The sequence below is a fragment of the Agelaius phoeniceus genome, chromosome 5 (genome assembly GCF_051311805.1).
Source record: "Agelaius phoeniceus isolate bAgePho1 chromosome 5, bAgePho1.hap1, whole genome shotgun sequence".
Classification (NCBI taxonomy): domain Eukaryota; kingdom Metazoa; phylum Chordata; class Aves; order Passeriformes; family Icteridae; genus Agelaius; species Agelaius phoeniceus.
In genome coordinates this window covers 52,944,988-52,959,378 of record NC_135269.1, presented here as the reverse complement: position 1 = coordinate 52,959,378, position 14,391 = coordinate 52,944,988, and the positions used below count along the sequence as shown (strand labels likewise).

Genomic DNA, 14,391 nt, shown 5'->3' with positions numbered 1-14,391 from the left:
GGAGTTCACTATTCAGATTTCATTTGCAGGGCATTTGCAGGAAGAATACATAGGTGAATGAAAAAAGTATATTTTGCTAATGTGCTGCTGCAGGGAAAGCTGGGATTTCTAAAACAAGATTGCATTGTTCTGTGCTACAAAAGGATCCCTGGACTTATTATATCAGGAGAACTAAGGCAGTAGTCATGACATCTTTTTCCATTGTTATTCAGAAAGCAGTATATATTTATTTTAATCTTCTAGAAATGCAAACAAAATACTTTTGAGTATTTCAAGGCATCAAAGGTGGAAAAGTATAAAATATCCACATTTGTGGAAGGGATGGCATCACAGACCATGGAACTCTTTGTTGTGCTAGAGCTGATGCATGGAGATTTTAATTTATTTCTTTACTGTACCAGAAATTGCTCTGAAGCTCACTCTGAAAATAGACTTATTTTGTAATTAAATGTTTGAGAACTACTGATATTTATATTTGCATGTGATTAACTTTTTACAGAACTGTGTATGAGGCTTTTTGCTTTTAAACTAGCCTGGAGTCAATAAATATCTTTACAGATGTCAATTTGGTCAGCAGTAAAGAGGTAAATAGAAACTAATGACACTCATCAAGCCTGTGGCATAAATGATTTATTGGACACAATCATTTAACACTTCTTTAAAGTCAGTGCAAGGGAAAGAAACAGGTTTCTTATTATGGTAAACTGTATTTGTGCTGTCAGCAAGTAGTGATTTATGACAAACCTGTGGCCAGGATTAGGATATTATAAATGAAGGAAAATAGAAGTCTCATTAATTTTTAATACCCACAGGTAGAAGATATGCAGTGGGCTAACAGAGAACACACTCATCCAGCATCTGTCTGCAGCCTGCCCTGTAAAGCTGGGGAAAGGAAGAAGACGGTGAAGGGAGTGCCCTGCTGCTGGCACTGCGAGCGCTGCGAGGGCTACCACTACCAGGTGGATGAATTCAACTGTGAACTCTGTCCCATTAATAAGAGGCCAAATGCCAACCGTACGGATTGCCAGCTTATCCCTATAATCAAACTGGAGTGGCATTCTCCTTGGGCCATCGTGCCTGTCTTCATAGCTATTCTCGGGATAATCGCCACCACCTTTGTGATTGTGACATTTGTCCGCTACAACGACACGCCCATCGTCAGGGCCTCTGGGCGGGAGCTCAGCTATGTGCTCCTGACTGGGATTTTTCTCTGTTACTCCATTACTTTTTTAATGATTGCAGCTCCTGATACAGTGGTCTGCTCATTTCGAAGGATCTTTTTAGGACTCGGCATGTGTTTCAGCTATGCTGCGTTGCTCACCAAAACAAACAGGATTCACAGAATATTTGAACAAGGTAAAAAATCTGTCACAGCTCCCAAATTTATTAGTCCAGCGTCTCAGCTGGTGATCACTTTCAGCCTCATATCCTTGCAGCTTATTGGAGTCTTCATCTGGTTTGCTATCGATCCACCACATACCATTGTAGACTATGGAGAGCAGAGGACACTTGAACCAGAAAATGCCAGAGGAGTTCTCAAATGTGACATTTCAGATCTTTCTCTCATTTGTTCCCTTGGATATAGTATTCTCTTGATGGTCACATGTACTGTTTATGCTATTAAAACAAGAGGGGTTCCAGAGACCTTCAATGAAGCAAAACCTATTGGATTTACTATGTACACAACCTGCATAATTTGGTTAGCTTTTATTCCAATCTTTTTTGGTACGGCCCAATCAGCAGAGAAGGTAAGTGATGATGTGTTTACCTATCAAAACACTGCTCTTTTTCTATTTTAATCTTGCAATAATTACAGCACTAAGACATTTTCACTCTTAAAAATGAGTAATTCTGAATGGTAAACAAACCATCAGAATTCACAGACAATAAAGTATATGTTTCAAAATGTAGATTTCTTATTTATTAACACAATAAACTGATTGTGATTGTTGTGTGACTGGCATAAAAATGTTGACATTTTCTCAATATAACCTTTAATGACTGTTTCTTCTAACGTTTGTTATTGCCCTTCAGTGATGCTGTGGCCTGTTACATGAAGCACTATCAATCTTTGTTATCATCTACAGATCTGATAGAACTGGTTGCATTCCACAAGTCTAAGAAGATCAACTTACATTTGTCAAAAATAATGAAGAAAAATGCCGGGGCAGAATGAAAAGAATTACTTTTGTCTCTGGTTGACACACAAAACTTTAAAAATTTAAAAGAACCAAAAATAGAATAGCAGGAAATGAATGGTGAATGAAGTGTGTGTAAATTCATATAGGGCATAATTCACTAATTATTATATCAATGCAAAAAGAAAGCACTTTCCTGATAATTTAATAAGAAATGAAATGGTTGATGCAAACCACATCAGACATATGACTCTCCTCTGTTTTAATGGGAAGGCAGAGGTAAATGTCAACTGTGTGAGTATTTATTGAGGCAACAGTGGTGAAAATGACAAGTTAGGCAGGGAAAAGGAATAATACTAGCATCAACCTTCAAAACTCCAAATATTTGATATATGGAAATTCTTAAGAAATTAAAGTTAACAGTCTTTCACATAAATTCTTGTCTTTCCTTCTAGCAGGTTTTGTATAACGTTTTCAAATATTCATTTTAATGTAATTGGAAAAGTCAGCATGTGTTCACTTATAATTGTGGAAAGGTTTGACATGTATCTAGTTTAGAGGGCGCCCTTGTCTGTGGAATTAAAGAATAGCTCTGTATACCTTGATGGAACACTTTCTAATTCAAGCATAAGAATTGTATGGGGCAGAGAGTGTGGCAAAAAAAAAAAAAATTTCCTCCCTAGAAATTGAAGCAGGCTTACTGAATTGGATCAGGCTTATTTTTATGGCTTTTTGGATTAAGTTGGGGAAGTTGATGCCTTAGGTTTTAGCTTTTGTATTTTTCAGATTCTCTACTGCTGTAGTGTGTGATTCTCTGCTTCATATTAAGGGATGGTAAAATCTCTTCACAGAGTAGCTAGACAGAACAATTCCTTTTCTAGCTGGAGATCAAGGACAACTGATCCAAATTTCAGGCCCAAGAGCATAAACAACGTGGGCTGAAGAAAGAAAAACAAGAAGGATGGGACTTCATAACCTAAAGCTATAATTGGGCAATTAACTCCAATATGCAAATGGACTAGAACTTATAAAAGTGAGAGACCTCGTGACTGGTGGTCCATTTTGTGACCATTTTGGGTTTCAACTTGGGTGTAGCCCTGGCTTAGCTCTTGTATTGCCCAAGGTGTATCCATTGAAGCCTTTTAATAAATACCTACTTTATTCTTTAATTCCTTTTAGCGTTCTAGGTCAACCTTGGCAAGGCATCAAAGTGGGTACCAAGGTAATGGCTTACGACAGATAGAGTAAGTTAAAAAATCCCACTTGACATAGGAAAACATATTTAGGTAAATTGGGTTTTTTTGTATTTGTAGGCTTAAGTCACAAAAATGTATTGTTGTATAAATGTGTGGTATTTTTAACAGCTTAGTGTGGTCAGGTTTATGGCAAGTACTTGAACCAAAATAATTGAGTCTTGAAATAGGAAATATTTCTCTGCTGGTAACCATGCAGTGACTTTGATTTAGACCATCAGTTCATCTTGGCTTATAGTAAAGGATGATTTGTTTTCAACCTTAAAAGACGAGATTGATTGACATCTCTTTTGCATTTCATTTTTGAAGCCCAAGACTGAACACACAAATGATACTAAATCACACAGCTTCTAACATTAAATTTCACTTGTTAACTGCCATTTTTTCTTCCTAAATAATTTGTTTTTCTTTCCTCTTCTTTATGGAGAGAAAAAGTACTAATACAGTAATACAGTATCTCTGTAATTCAAATAATTCTTTCCAAAGTGTTTCTTTTTTTTTGCTGCAAATAAAACATGCTTCCACACAGAGTTTTACAGACATCTTCATAACAGTTAACATATTCCATACAATTTAAATACTTCTCTGAATGGGATAAAAATGTGTAAATCTTACTGCACACATGTGCATGGTCTGAATAAACTTACAGTTTCTCAGTTGATGCATAACACCATATTAGCATTTTAAAAACAAGCTAGTGTATTCTAGAATATTTTATTTGAAATTTGACATTATGATCTTTTTGGAGGATGAAACAAATGAAAAACTTACATGGACTTTTTTTGGTGCTTACTTACAATGCAGTTATTTTAGAATCCTGAAGTTATTATTTTTTTTTTATGGCTTGAGCTTACTGAGAGAGAAAAGAGCAATAAAAAGCTGGGGATTTTAAATGCTATTTTAAAGCAATGTTTCCTTTATGAAATGTTGACAGTAATAAATTTATCATGACATTCATTACTTGCTAGGGGTACTTCCAGTTGCTAACTTTAGATACACTTCTATTTGAATAACAAGTGCTTAAAACTTTTCCAAAATGTTTTGAAGTTTTCCTAGACATTAGCAGTGCTTGCAATAATAGCAGAAATTACTAAGCATTTCTTGAAAAAGAGGTTGTACACTTAAGTATTCAATTAACACTAATTAAATAACAAACCTACTGAACAGCTTTTATTTCACTGTCAATATCACTGTTAAACAAAAAAATGTACCATCAGTGCTGAAAATAGATGTCTAGATCCAAAACTCAAAGCTCACCCTAGAAAATTTACCCTCACATTTAGTGGCCTTGGGGATCAATTCAAAAGTATAGGTTTCCTAAGAGATTCTGTAAATAGTCTAGAGGACTGTAAATATGTAGAATCAGCACAAGTCCATAAATTGAGTGTTGGCATTAAACAAACTTCAAATATGCATGATGAAGGTAATTTAAATGAGCACAACTACTTATCTGCAGACAGACTAGGAATTTTGATGTTCGTGTTTGCTGTGAAGCAGAGAATGGGAAACTGCTCTCTCACTCATGAAGAATCTTGGGTCTCTAGGTGGTGAATGCAGCTGAGTTAAATGTCTGAATTTGAATGCAGTGACATACACATAAGAAAAAACACAGTAAAAGTTAAGGTAACTCAACAAGATGCCATGGGAAAATGTTGGTTTCTAGTCTTGACTTTTGTAATATTTTTGACGGCTCTTTATAACAAATGCTGGGGTTTTTTAAAATTTGTCTTATCTCAGTTTACATGTAAGTTTGAAACTAATATAAAATTAAGAAAACTACTGTTTATTATTGAAGCAATTATACATATATATATATATATATATATATATATATATATATATACAGAGATAACTAAAAAAATGTTAAAGTACCAATCCAAAATAACCTGGCATAATTCAAGCTTGGTGGCTTGTATTGATCTCCACATTTACTCATTTATCCTTATTTTCAAGCAATAACATAAACAGCAGAATATAAATGCCTTATGGTACTAAACGCACTATTTTGAGGTTGTAATTCTTACAGATGTCCTGCAGAGAAAACATGAACATTTACTTTAGGTTCTGTGTGATTTTTTTTTGACTAGTTCATGATTTTGTCCATTTGTGTTCATGCCTGTTTTGACAGCTCATTCTTCATGAAAAGAACCTACTACAAAAAAATTAAATTTTTCCAGTTTGTCATTAAACTGAATGACAAATGGCCTCCTAAGACATAAACCACAAATTTTCTAACACATTAATGTCAGTGAAGTGTTTTAGAGGTAAAGGAGAGAAATTCTGTGAGAAAGCATTCTGTGAATATAGCTTTTGTCTATGTCATGCACATGTATATAGCCAAACACTGGAAGTACTGGAATCATCTAAGATAGAGATGTCTGAAATGTCATAATGACCAAAATGCCACTGAAAACTATGTTGAATAGCTGAGTGATTAAAACAGCTGTTTGAATTCCTGTGTAAAACTAATTTAAAATGGCAGATTGCACTAAAACCTTCTGAGGATAGATGGCTGTCTGAAGCACAACCCTATTTAATAAACTGCACTTTGTAAATTCCCTTCCTTTTAGCATTTTTGACAGGTGGATAAATCATGTTTATCCACAGATTATTATCACACATCGTTATTATCAGAAATAATTTATTATATTAATCTGGAAGCACTTTGCTTGAATGAGAAGATGAATACTTGTTCCCCATACTGTGAATGAAGAGATGTTTCACTTTCTGCTAAGGAAAGGCCATAAAAACACTGAATAATTTCTTCCATCTCCTCCAACTGGAAGCAATTACAAGGTGTGATCTAACAAGGCAGATAAATTTTAATGCATTTTCAATTATTTTGACAACTCTGACCTCTCTTTTCATAACTGCAATATAGAAAAATTTTAATTTTATAACAGAAATTTTCTCATAAGATATTATCCTTATGCTTTTACTATCCCAGCTCTTTTCATGCTGTATTTATTGTTCAGTGGCTCTTATGCTTATATCCATCTTTGTTAGTAACACTTAAAGAAGTTAGAAACAATACCAAAAGTATTCCACTATTAATTTGACTTGTAAATTACTGCTGTAATTGTCAAGATAAAGAAATTCAGTTCTCAGTGGGAGGAAGAGCTATTTCATTCAGAGTAGTAATACATGTTTGCTAGTTTAAAGAAAACAACTACTAATGCTAGTTCGGGTAGAGACTTCTTCCTTCCCCCGTATTTCTAAAAAAAGTAGGGAAATCATCTTTTGTGTGTGTTTACGTTATGAATTCTTGACTAAATATATTCCTGTGGCTGCAAGAAAACAGCATCTTAATGATTCCTCAGACTGTATTAATGAAGGGCACAGCACTGAGCTGGTTCTTCACAAAGCATTCTCTTCTAATCCTGATTGTATGTGGAGATCTAGCTCTGCAGGTAGTCTGTGCAATAAACATCATAGGAAAAAGTCCAGAAAAGCAACTTATAAATTTAGCATTTCTTTCATTTTATGAATAATTTTTGGCTTGATTAAACTGGAATCTCTGCTGCCAACACTGTGCATAGCATGAGGATTAATCTGAGGGATATTTGAAACTATTTCTCATTTTCCTTACTACAGGAGCAGAAGTTAGAAGAGTGCTGAAGCGATACATTCCACATTCAGCAGCGTATCATTGTTCAAAACTAAATTTCTGTGCTCCTAATGGTTTTTTATTCAGATTTTTTAGAATATGGGAGTACTTGCAAGATTATTAAAAAACTATCAATACTTGAATTTTTGCATGTCTAAAGTACAAGATTCATAAGGAGCAATTCAGAAAACTGGACTTGTTTAGCTTGTTTCTACAGCTTTCTGTAGCAAGAAGGGTGTTATTTTTCTCCTAGGTAGCAAGTGATAAGACAAGAGAAAATTGTGTCAGGTTGTGGCTGGGCAGGTTTAGGTTGGATGTTAGGAAAAATTTCTTCACTGAAAGTGTGGTCAAGCACTGAACAGGGAAGTGGTGGTGTCACTGTCCCTGGAGGTGTTTAAAAGACGTGTTTAAAGTGTTTAAAATGTGGCACTTAGAGACATGGTTTAGTGGCGGACTTGGCAGTGTTAGGTCAGTGGTTGGATTTGATGATGTTAGAGGTCTTTTCCAACCTAAATGACTGTATTATTCTATGTCTTGGAACAGAAAATTAGTTAAAATTCACCAGATTATTTGATAGAACTATCCTTCTCTTTTGCTGGAAATCCCGTTAGGAATGGAGAAACTTTTCATCCTTCTCATTTCATGTTTTTTCAAATGTAAAATTTCATGAGATAAATTATTTCTATGCTTCATAATTTCCTCCAACTTTTGACCTAATCCTTGGCAGAAATTGGAACTTTTTTGTTCTGCTGTAGAAGCAGAGTGGTAAAAGAGATGTGAACAAGAGTGTGACCAAACCGCAGTTTATTGCCCAATCTTCCTCTGCTCCCTTTCTGTCAGAGAAGAACTTCCTTGCTTCTTTTTTTGTTGCTGAGGCAGCATGTTCCCCTCCAGCTGGAAGATATTCAGTGCACTGCAGGCCATGGTCATTGCTGGGTCATTGCTTGTTCATCCACTGGCTGAACAAAGGGTTTCAGCAGCCCCCAAATCTGTTTTCCCTCCCAGCCTCCCATGAGCTGCGGTTAGAGGACAGAGAAGTAGTCATTACTTCTCCTGGGTGGCAGCATAATCTCCAAAAGGTACCTGTAATGAGAAACCAGTTAAGAGATCCCCTTTTCTTTCAAAAGTTGCTTTGTGGGAATCCATTCCAAAAGTTATTTCTTAGGAAAATAATGCAATTATATTTTTCTTTTTTAAGCTTATTTTCTTATTTAAGCTTATTAATACGTGAGACAAAACTGATGGATTGGGTAATTTAAAATATTTTAGGGATTTTCAAAGCTTCTTTTTGAGTTTCAACCATTTCTATCCTTGTAAGTTTAAATTGAAATTTGGAACTGATATTTAAAGAGCATAATTTCACAAGTTTTAAACTCTTTCCACTTTGTTAAGCTGAAAAATGTCTGGACTGTTGACTTAACACCAGCCTTGCATTTAAAAAAACACTTATCAAAAGATTCTTGATGAGTTTTCGGGCCAAGTACTTTTTAGAAAATACTACTTTTTAAAATTTCTAGCCCCTGTTTAGATTTTTTTGTTATTCACATAGTGTGTACCTGAGTTTCAGGAAGTGTTCTTGCTGAATGGCTGTGCTGAATGACTGGGCAAAGTTAAAGCGTATGTAGTTTTAAAGACTGGACTTTATTGTTTTAAGATATTCCCATTGCCTTTAGAATGGGATTTCATTTCATTCATTTCATAAATGAAGCTGCAAGGATTCTGAGTATGTACGCTGAGCACTGATTTTAATTACAGAATCACAGAATGAACCAGGTTGGAAAAGACCTTTAAGATCATTTAGTCCAACCTATGACAAGTTTTCTAGGATGTATCACAAAGACAGACAAAGCCAGCTCCTCCAAGAAAGAAGTGGAGTATTTAGTAAAATATATCTTTTATTTTTTCTAGCCCAGTGAGGCACTCCTGTGTGCACCTGAGGGTTACAAATCCTTTTCATTTCTGCAAAGCTGCATGTCTGTTCCAGCATGAGCACTGAGCTGGCATACCTAGCTGTATACATTGAAAAGATGTGCACCTGCCACATAATGGAAAACACTGGCATTTTGCTTGTCTGACATGTTTGCTTCTGGCCCCATCATGAATGATGGCTTTTCTCCCAAAGTCAGGAATGAGCTGCCAGAAAAATTAAATTTGCCTGTGATCAGCATCCTTCCCCATCCTGGGGAATGTCAGAGAGTTGGTAACATGTAGATGAAGATGGAATTTTGTGCTAAAGAACTTTAAATAGATCTTTTTGGCTACTTGCTGGCTCCTGTGATAAGTAATTAATTCTTACTGAGAAGCAGAAACAATTTTGTGGAGCACAGATAGCTGAATAACTCGTAATCTTTTTTGTTAAAAAATGATCAATAATCACAGAAAGAAGTTTGTGACAGACCAGAAATGTTTCATAAAGATAATATTGAAAAAAATATACCTTAGCTACTGTATTTTTAAGAATCAGATTCACCTCAAAAAAATATTGATCTTTTGGCTCTGATTTCTTCAGTGCTAAAAATCTGGTTGTCTTCAACAAGTGCAGTTTAAGATAAATCCTTCCAACATTTAAAACATCTTAGGTTTTTGGGGCACTGTAAGGGCTGGTTTAATTTGCATAAAGTAAAACCAGTGATAACACAAACCAAATGGAAAATATCTTTAGGCAAATTTATCACTTAGTCAAAAATGTTTTTAAGTAGACAGGAAGAGAGATTTTTTTCAGCTAAGGATGATTTGATAAACCCACATCCTGGGGAAAAAGAAAGCTATGGCTAAGAGAAAGGTAATTGGAACTATCTTTAACACTTATACTCTTGTTAAGACAAATAGAAAATCTTTAAATAGAACACTCTCTAGAAATTTTGTGGAACTATTTCTGGAATGCTCTTGGGAAACTTCATGTTCCTGCTAGCTCTTGCCAAGTTGGAAGCAGTACATCAATAGCCTTTGTTGTAGCTTTAATGAGGCTTGTACCTTACTGAAAGCAAGTAAACACATGTATGAAAGACACAAGAAACAAATTAACAAGACTTTTAGCTTGGCTCTGAGTAGACATTCAGCTTCTTGTCTTTCTTATCTCCTCCAACAAGAATTCCAATTTTGCATAGGATTCACACCAGTATCATTATTTTGACCTTACAGATAGGACAGAATGCTGTGGACTGGTAAATTGTCATGCATAGGCTTAGCCTAAGTAACAATGCTTGTACAAGCTCATCACCTACCACATCTTGAACTTGACACTACCCTGGTGAACCTGATCCCCATTAAGTGATCAGCACCTAATGAAAGCTATATTGCCTTGTATTTCCTTTAGACAAATAATATTTTGAAGGACAATTATGCTGACTCAACTAAAGTGTTTGCTGAGCACAGTAGGTTGATGTATGTTTCAGCCCCTTGTGACCATTCTGTTAAAGAATTGTCATAATTTGTACAGCTGGGAAGATATCAGTACATTGGGCATCCTATCAAAATACAAGATCCAGACAAAAAAATCTAATGAGATATAAGCCCAGTAAAATTCATAACCGAATTGGTAGATTCAATAAAATTCTAAAATTTCATGTAACAAACAGTGAATTTTAAATTCGTGTCTCATATAAATAGAAATACCAGAAACAAGAAATGATGTAAGTCTGATTTCACCACGACTAGTGAGCTTTATGCTTACTCTTAAAACACAAAACTAATTTTATTATGGGATAACTATTTCAGTAGATTATTAATACTAAATATGCATGTGTGTGTGGGTACAAGTATGTATTTTCACAAAACTGTGAACTCTCTGGCACGAAACAAGAATAGCTAGTATATAAGGCCCAGCAAAAGCAACAATTTTAATACATATATAAGAAATTTCTATTTAAGAAAAAAAAAAGAAAAACAAAACAGAAAGCTTTAATTGGTCATATAAACCTATTTTTTTAGGTTTACCATTCAGTTTGCAGTGAATCTTCCTGACAGGGAATGAAATGACAATAGGGAATAGAGAGATTCATGTAAGCTCATCCAAGAGAGTCAAAATTTAAACATAGCAGAAAATATATTTTTTTTTAGTACTCCAAATAAAAATAGATTAATTATTAAATATTTTCTTAAGCTTAGACATTTAATTTCAGTGTGTACATAGATTTTGAATTTTTATTTTCCTAAAATGGTGCTTTCCAAACTTGAGAGTAATCAAGTCTGGAAATCAAATCATAATCGATCAATTTACCAGAAACATGACCCTAGTAGAATGATCAAATGATTGTTTTCATGGTGATTATGAAGGTCACATTCATTTGATATTGTGAAGAATATAGATGGGATTGAAGTGGTGTTATTGGGCTCATTGATAGAACTGATGACACAGCACCTGCAGTTTTCTACAGAAAACATCTTTAGTTCTTCAATTGTACAGTAAGAATAACTGAACAATGAAAGGAAGAAAAGCAAAGTACTTGATTTTTTTTCCCACTGAACTCAGATGGAATAGATCAAGAGCAGCTATTCACAGGTATTGTGAACTCCATTCATTCAGGTACTGCAGAACACTTCCCAATTACAAAATAACAAGGTCAGAAGGAGATTAGAAGAGATGAGGGGAACTACTTACAAGATGGTGTTCAATGGAAAATAAAGGAAAAGATTTTTAGCTCTGATGCTGAGGAACACACTGCATTTTGCAAATGTCTTTTCCAGAAAGTTAGAAGTCATAATTGAATGAGGTATAGCAGAAGAGCTCACAGCAGGCAAGGCATCTATCTCCTAATCTAGTCATCAAAAAGACACAGGCAAACCACTGTGGCAAGATGCTGAAATTGGTCCCAAAGCCCAAAACTGCTTTACAAACAGTCTCTGTAAGGGAATTGTTTGCACCATATGTTTTCCTTAAGAACTGATCTACTGAAAGGGTGTTTTAGATTATGGTACAAACTGAAGCAGCTTCTTCCAGAACACATCAATCTCCTACCCTTTTGAGCCATCACACTGCATAAAATTTTATTGATCTACAAAGATCACATACCTCAAGGCTTCCAGATCCCAAGTTGGGAATGTCTTTTCTATTTCTCCAAACTACTTGCCTTGTCAATGATGCTTGTAATTTCTTTGTTTCCAACCACCACCAAAGATACAATCTTTGTCCTTTTCAACCTCCAATATTTTGCTGTTTAAATCCTCTCATTTCCCTGCTTGCTTACTTGATAATTTGTCCAAGAGACAGCAGGCATTGCAGCCAGGGCTGCTTTTCTCTCTATATCCCAATATCTTATATCCTTGGCATCTTATATCCAAATTCCTAATTCTTTTCTGTGTGAATTAGGGCTTAAACTCTCAGTTTATATCTGTGTCTCTTCCTCCTCTCCCTCCTGATATCAATGATGGCATTTCGTTATTGGTGTTTGCTACTTTCACTCTTTAAATTAGAGGGTTTTACAAACATTTCCCCCTCCCCCTCCCCTTGCATTCTCAAATTTGTTCAAGTTCTATTTCCTTTGTTTAGTGCTCTACTTCTGAAAGGTTCTGGTAAAGCCACAATCAAGTGAGTGAGAGTCTTGCCAATGATGTCAAGAAACATTGATGCCTGTGCTGTTCCTTTAATTCTTTGTCTGTATGCATCCCATCTATGTTTCAAGCTACTAAAAGCTTTTCTAAAGGGACCTGTGTAAGCTGGAATTTTTTGCATCTGTGTTATATAAGAATATAACTGTGGAATTTGACATTATGGTTTTCATTTTTTATCTAAAATGTAGGTCATATTTGACTTGGCTTAAAATTGAGCTGGCTATCCTGTTCTTTTGTGTAGTTTTAATAGCCCATGTGTGTTTGCATTCTCCTGCACACAAGGAGAAGGCATAAAAAATACATTACAGATAGTTCTGGTTTTCTAAGCACCCAAAACAGGGAAAGTGTTGAGTACATTTATGTCCTTAAACATTGCATTAGCAGAGCAGCTTTTAAACACAAGGGAGGTATAAAAGGAAGAGAGAGTAATATGTGGTGTGGCTCCTCCTCTCTCCTAGGCAGGGATGTAACAGGCAGATCTGGTTTCTTTGAGGGTTTTTTGAGTTTCTCTTTCTCTTTGTACCCATGTAGCTCTGTATGATAATTTGGCAGGTAGCTGCTAGACTGGGGGCTAGAGGGAAGCGCTGTCAGCTGGTATTGCTCCAGCTGCAATTGCTTTGAGAAGGTGGTTCAGAGCCAGACATTTTAGGATTTGACTATATTCATTTCCTCTCAAGGTCACAAGAAAATAACAAGGAAATGTCAAAACTGCAGTTGAGCCTCTTCTGTATGACATAAGTTAATGCGGTTTCTGCATCTCACTGCTGGAAAAAGTATTTGTGTTTCAAAACAGTGACAGTAGGCTGAAGATCTACTAGTGGAATTTTTGTTTTAATTGCAATGAAGAGATTTTTAAGTGCTGTCAATTTCATCTTATGGAGTGCACTAATACCTTTCAGAGCACTGTTTGACTATAAGCCTAATTAGTAATTCCTGTCTCCTCTACATGAATGAAATGAAGGCTTTTGTAAAATTACACTAGACTTTTAACCTATTGAATGAAAGGATTAAGCCTGATTTTAATTGTCATCTGAATATTAACATAAGCTCCTTGGGCCCCTTTTCCTGTGTGTGAACACAGGCATTCCTCTTAAAGTTGTTGTGCACACAGGTTGACATAAGACTAGATCCCTACAGTTGTAAAATGAAACCATCAGCACCTCTCCAACACATGTAATGCCTGAGAGCCAGTGCTGAGACCTATTTTTTACTGCAGTTACACTACCATGCTGTTTAAAATGACAGAGTATAAGCAAGTAACTTAGATCTAACCTGTCAGGTTAGCCAGCAGTGATCTGATTCTGAGCAACAGAGTGCTTATTTTCTCAGTGATTTTTCCTTTTTTATTCTAGTTTTTTCAGTGCTGGTAAACAATACTCTCCTTCCCACTAAGCCACCCACTTGGGTGAAGTATATTTCACAGGGGCTCCAAACTTTACGTCTTATTGACTTCTTGTTGAAATCACTTTTTCAATATATTCACAGCTCATCTCTTTTTTCTTCCCTTAATCAAGGCCTATTTTACTTATTTTGAAGAATCACACTGTTCTTTAGGAAACTTAAGTGTGCAGGTTTTCTTACTCAGGTGACGACTGTATTTTGCTCACAATCTAATTTACTGTGTGAGTAATATCTATGTTAAAAAAAAGAAAGAGAAAAAGAAAAAAAAAGCCTTCTGTTAGATGCTAGAAGCTTCAAGTACGTAGATTTGTCAAAGAACATTAAGGAAACTAGAGTACATGCAATTTCCAAAGATGGGCCCTTGCTGCCCTGTTTCTTCTTACACAAGTCTCCCCTGATGCAGTCTATTAAAAACATACTTGTCTGCAGTTTCAGATATCAT

The 14,391-nt window shown here is 35.4% G+C and overlaps 1 protein-coding gene across 5 annotated transcripts in view; it reads left to right on the top strand.

Moving 5' to 3' along the window:
• Window positions 1-14,391, top strand: part of GRM8 (glutamate metabotropic receptor 8) — a 320,010-nt gene that overhangs the window by 275,636 nt on the left and 29,983 nt on the right. For all 5 annotated transcript variants that reach the window (XM_077179022.1, XM_077179021.1, XM_077179025.1 and 2 more), the window contains one exon: window positions 813-1,748. In XM_077179022.1, the coding sequence (XP_077035137.1) occupies window positions 813-1,748 (936 nt within the window). The remainder of the gene's footprint in view (window positions 1-812; window positions 1,749-14,391) is intronic.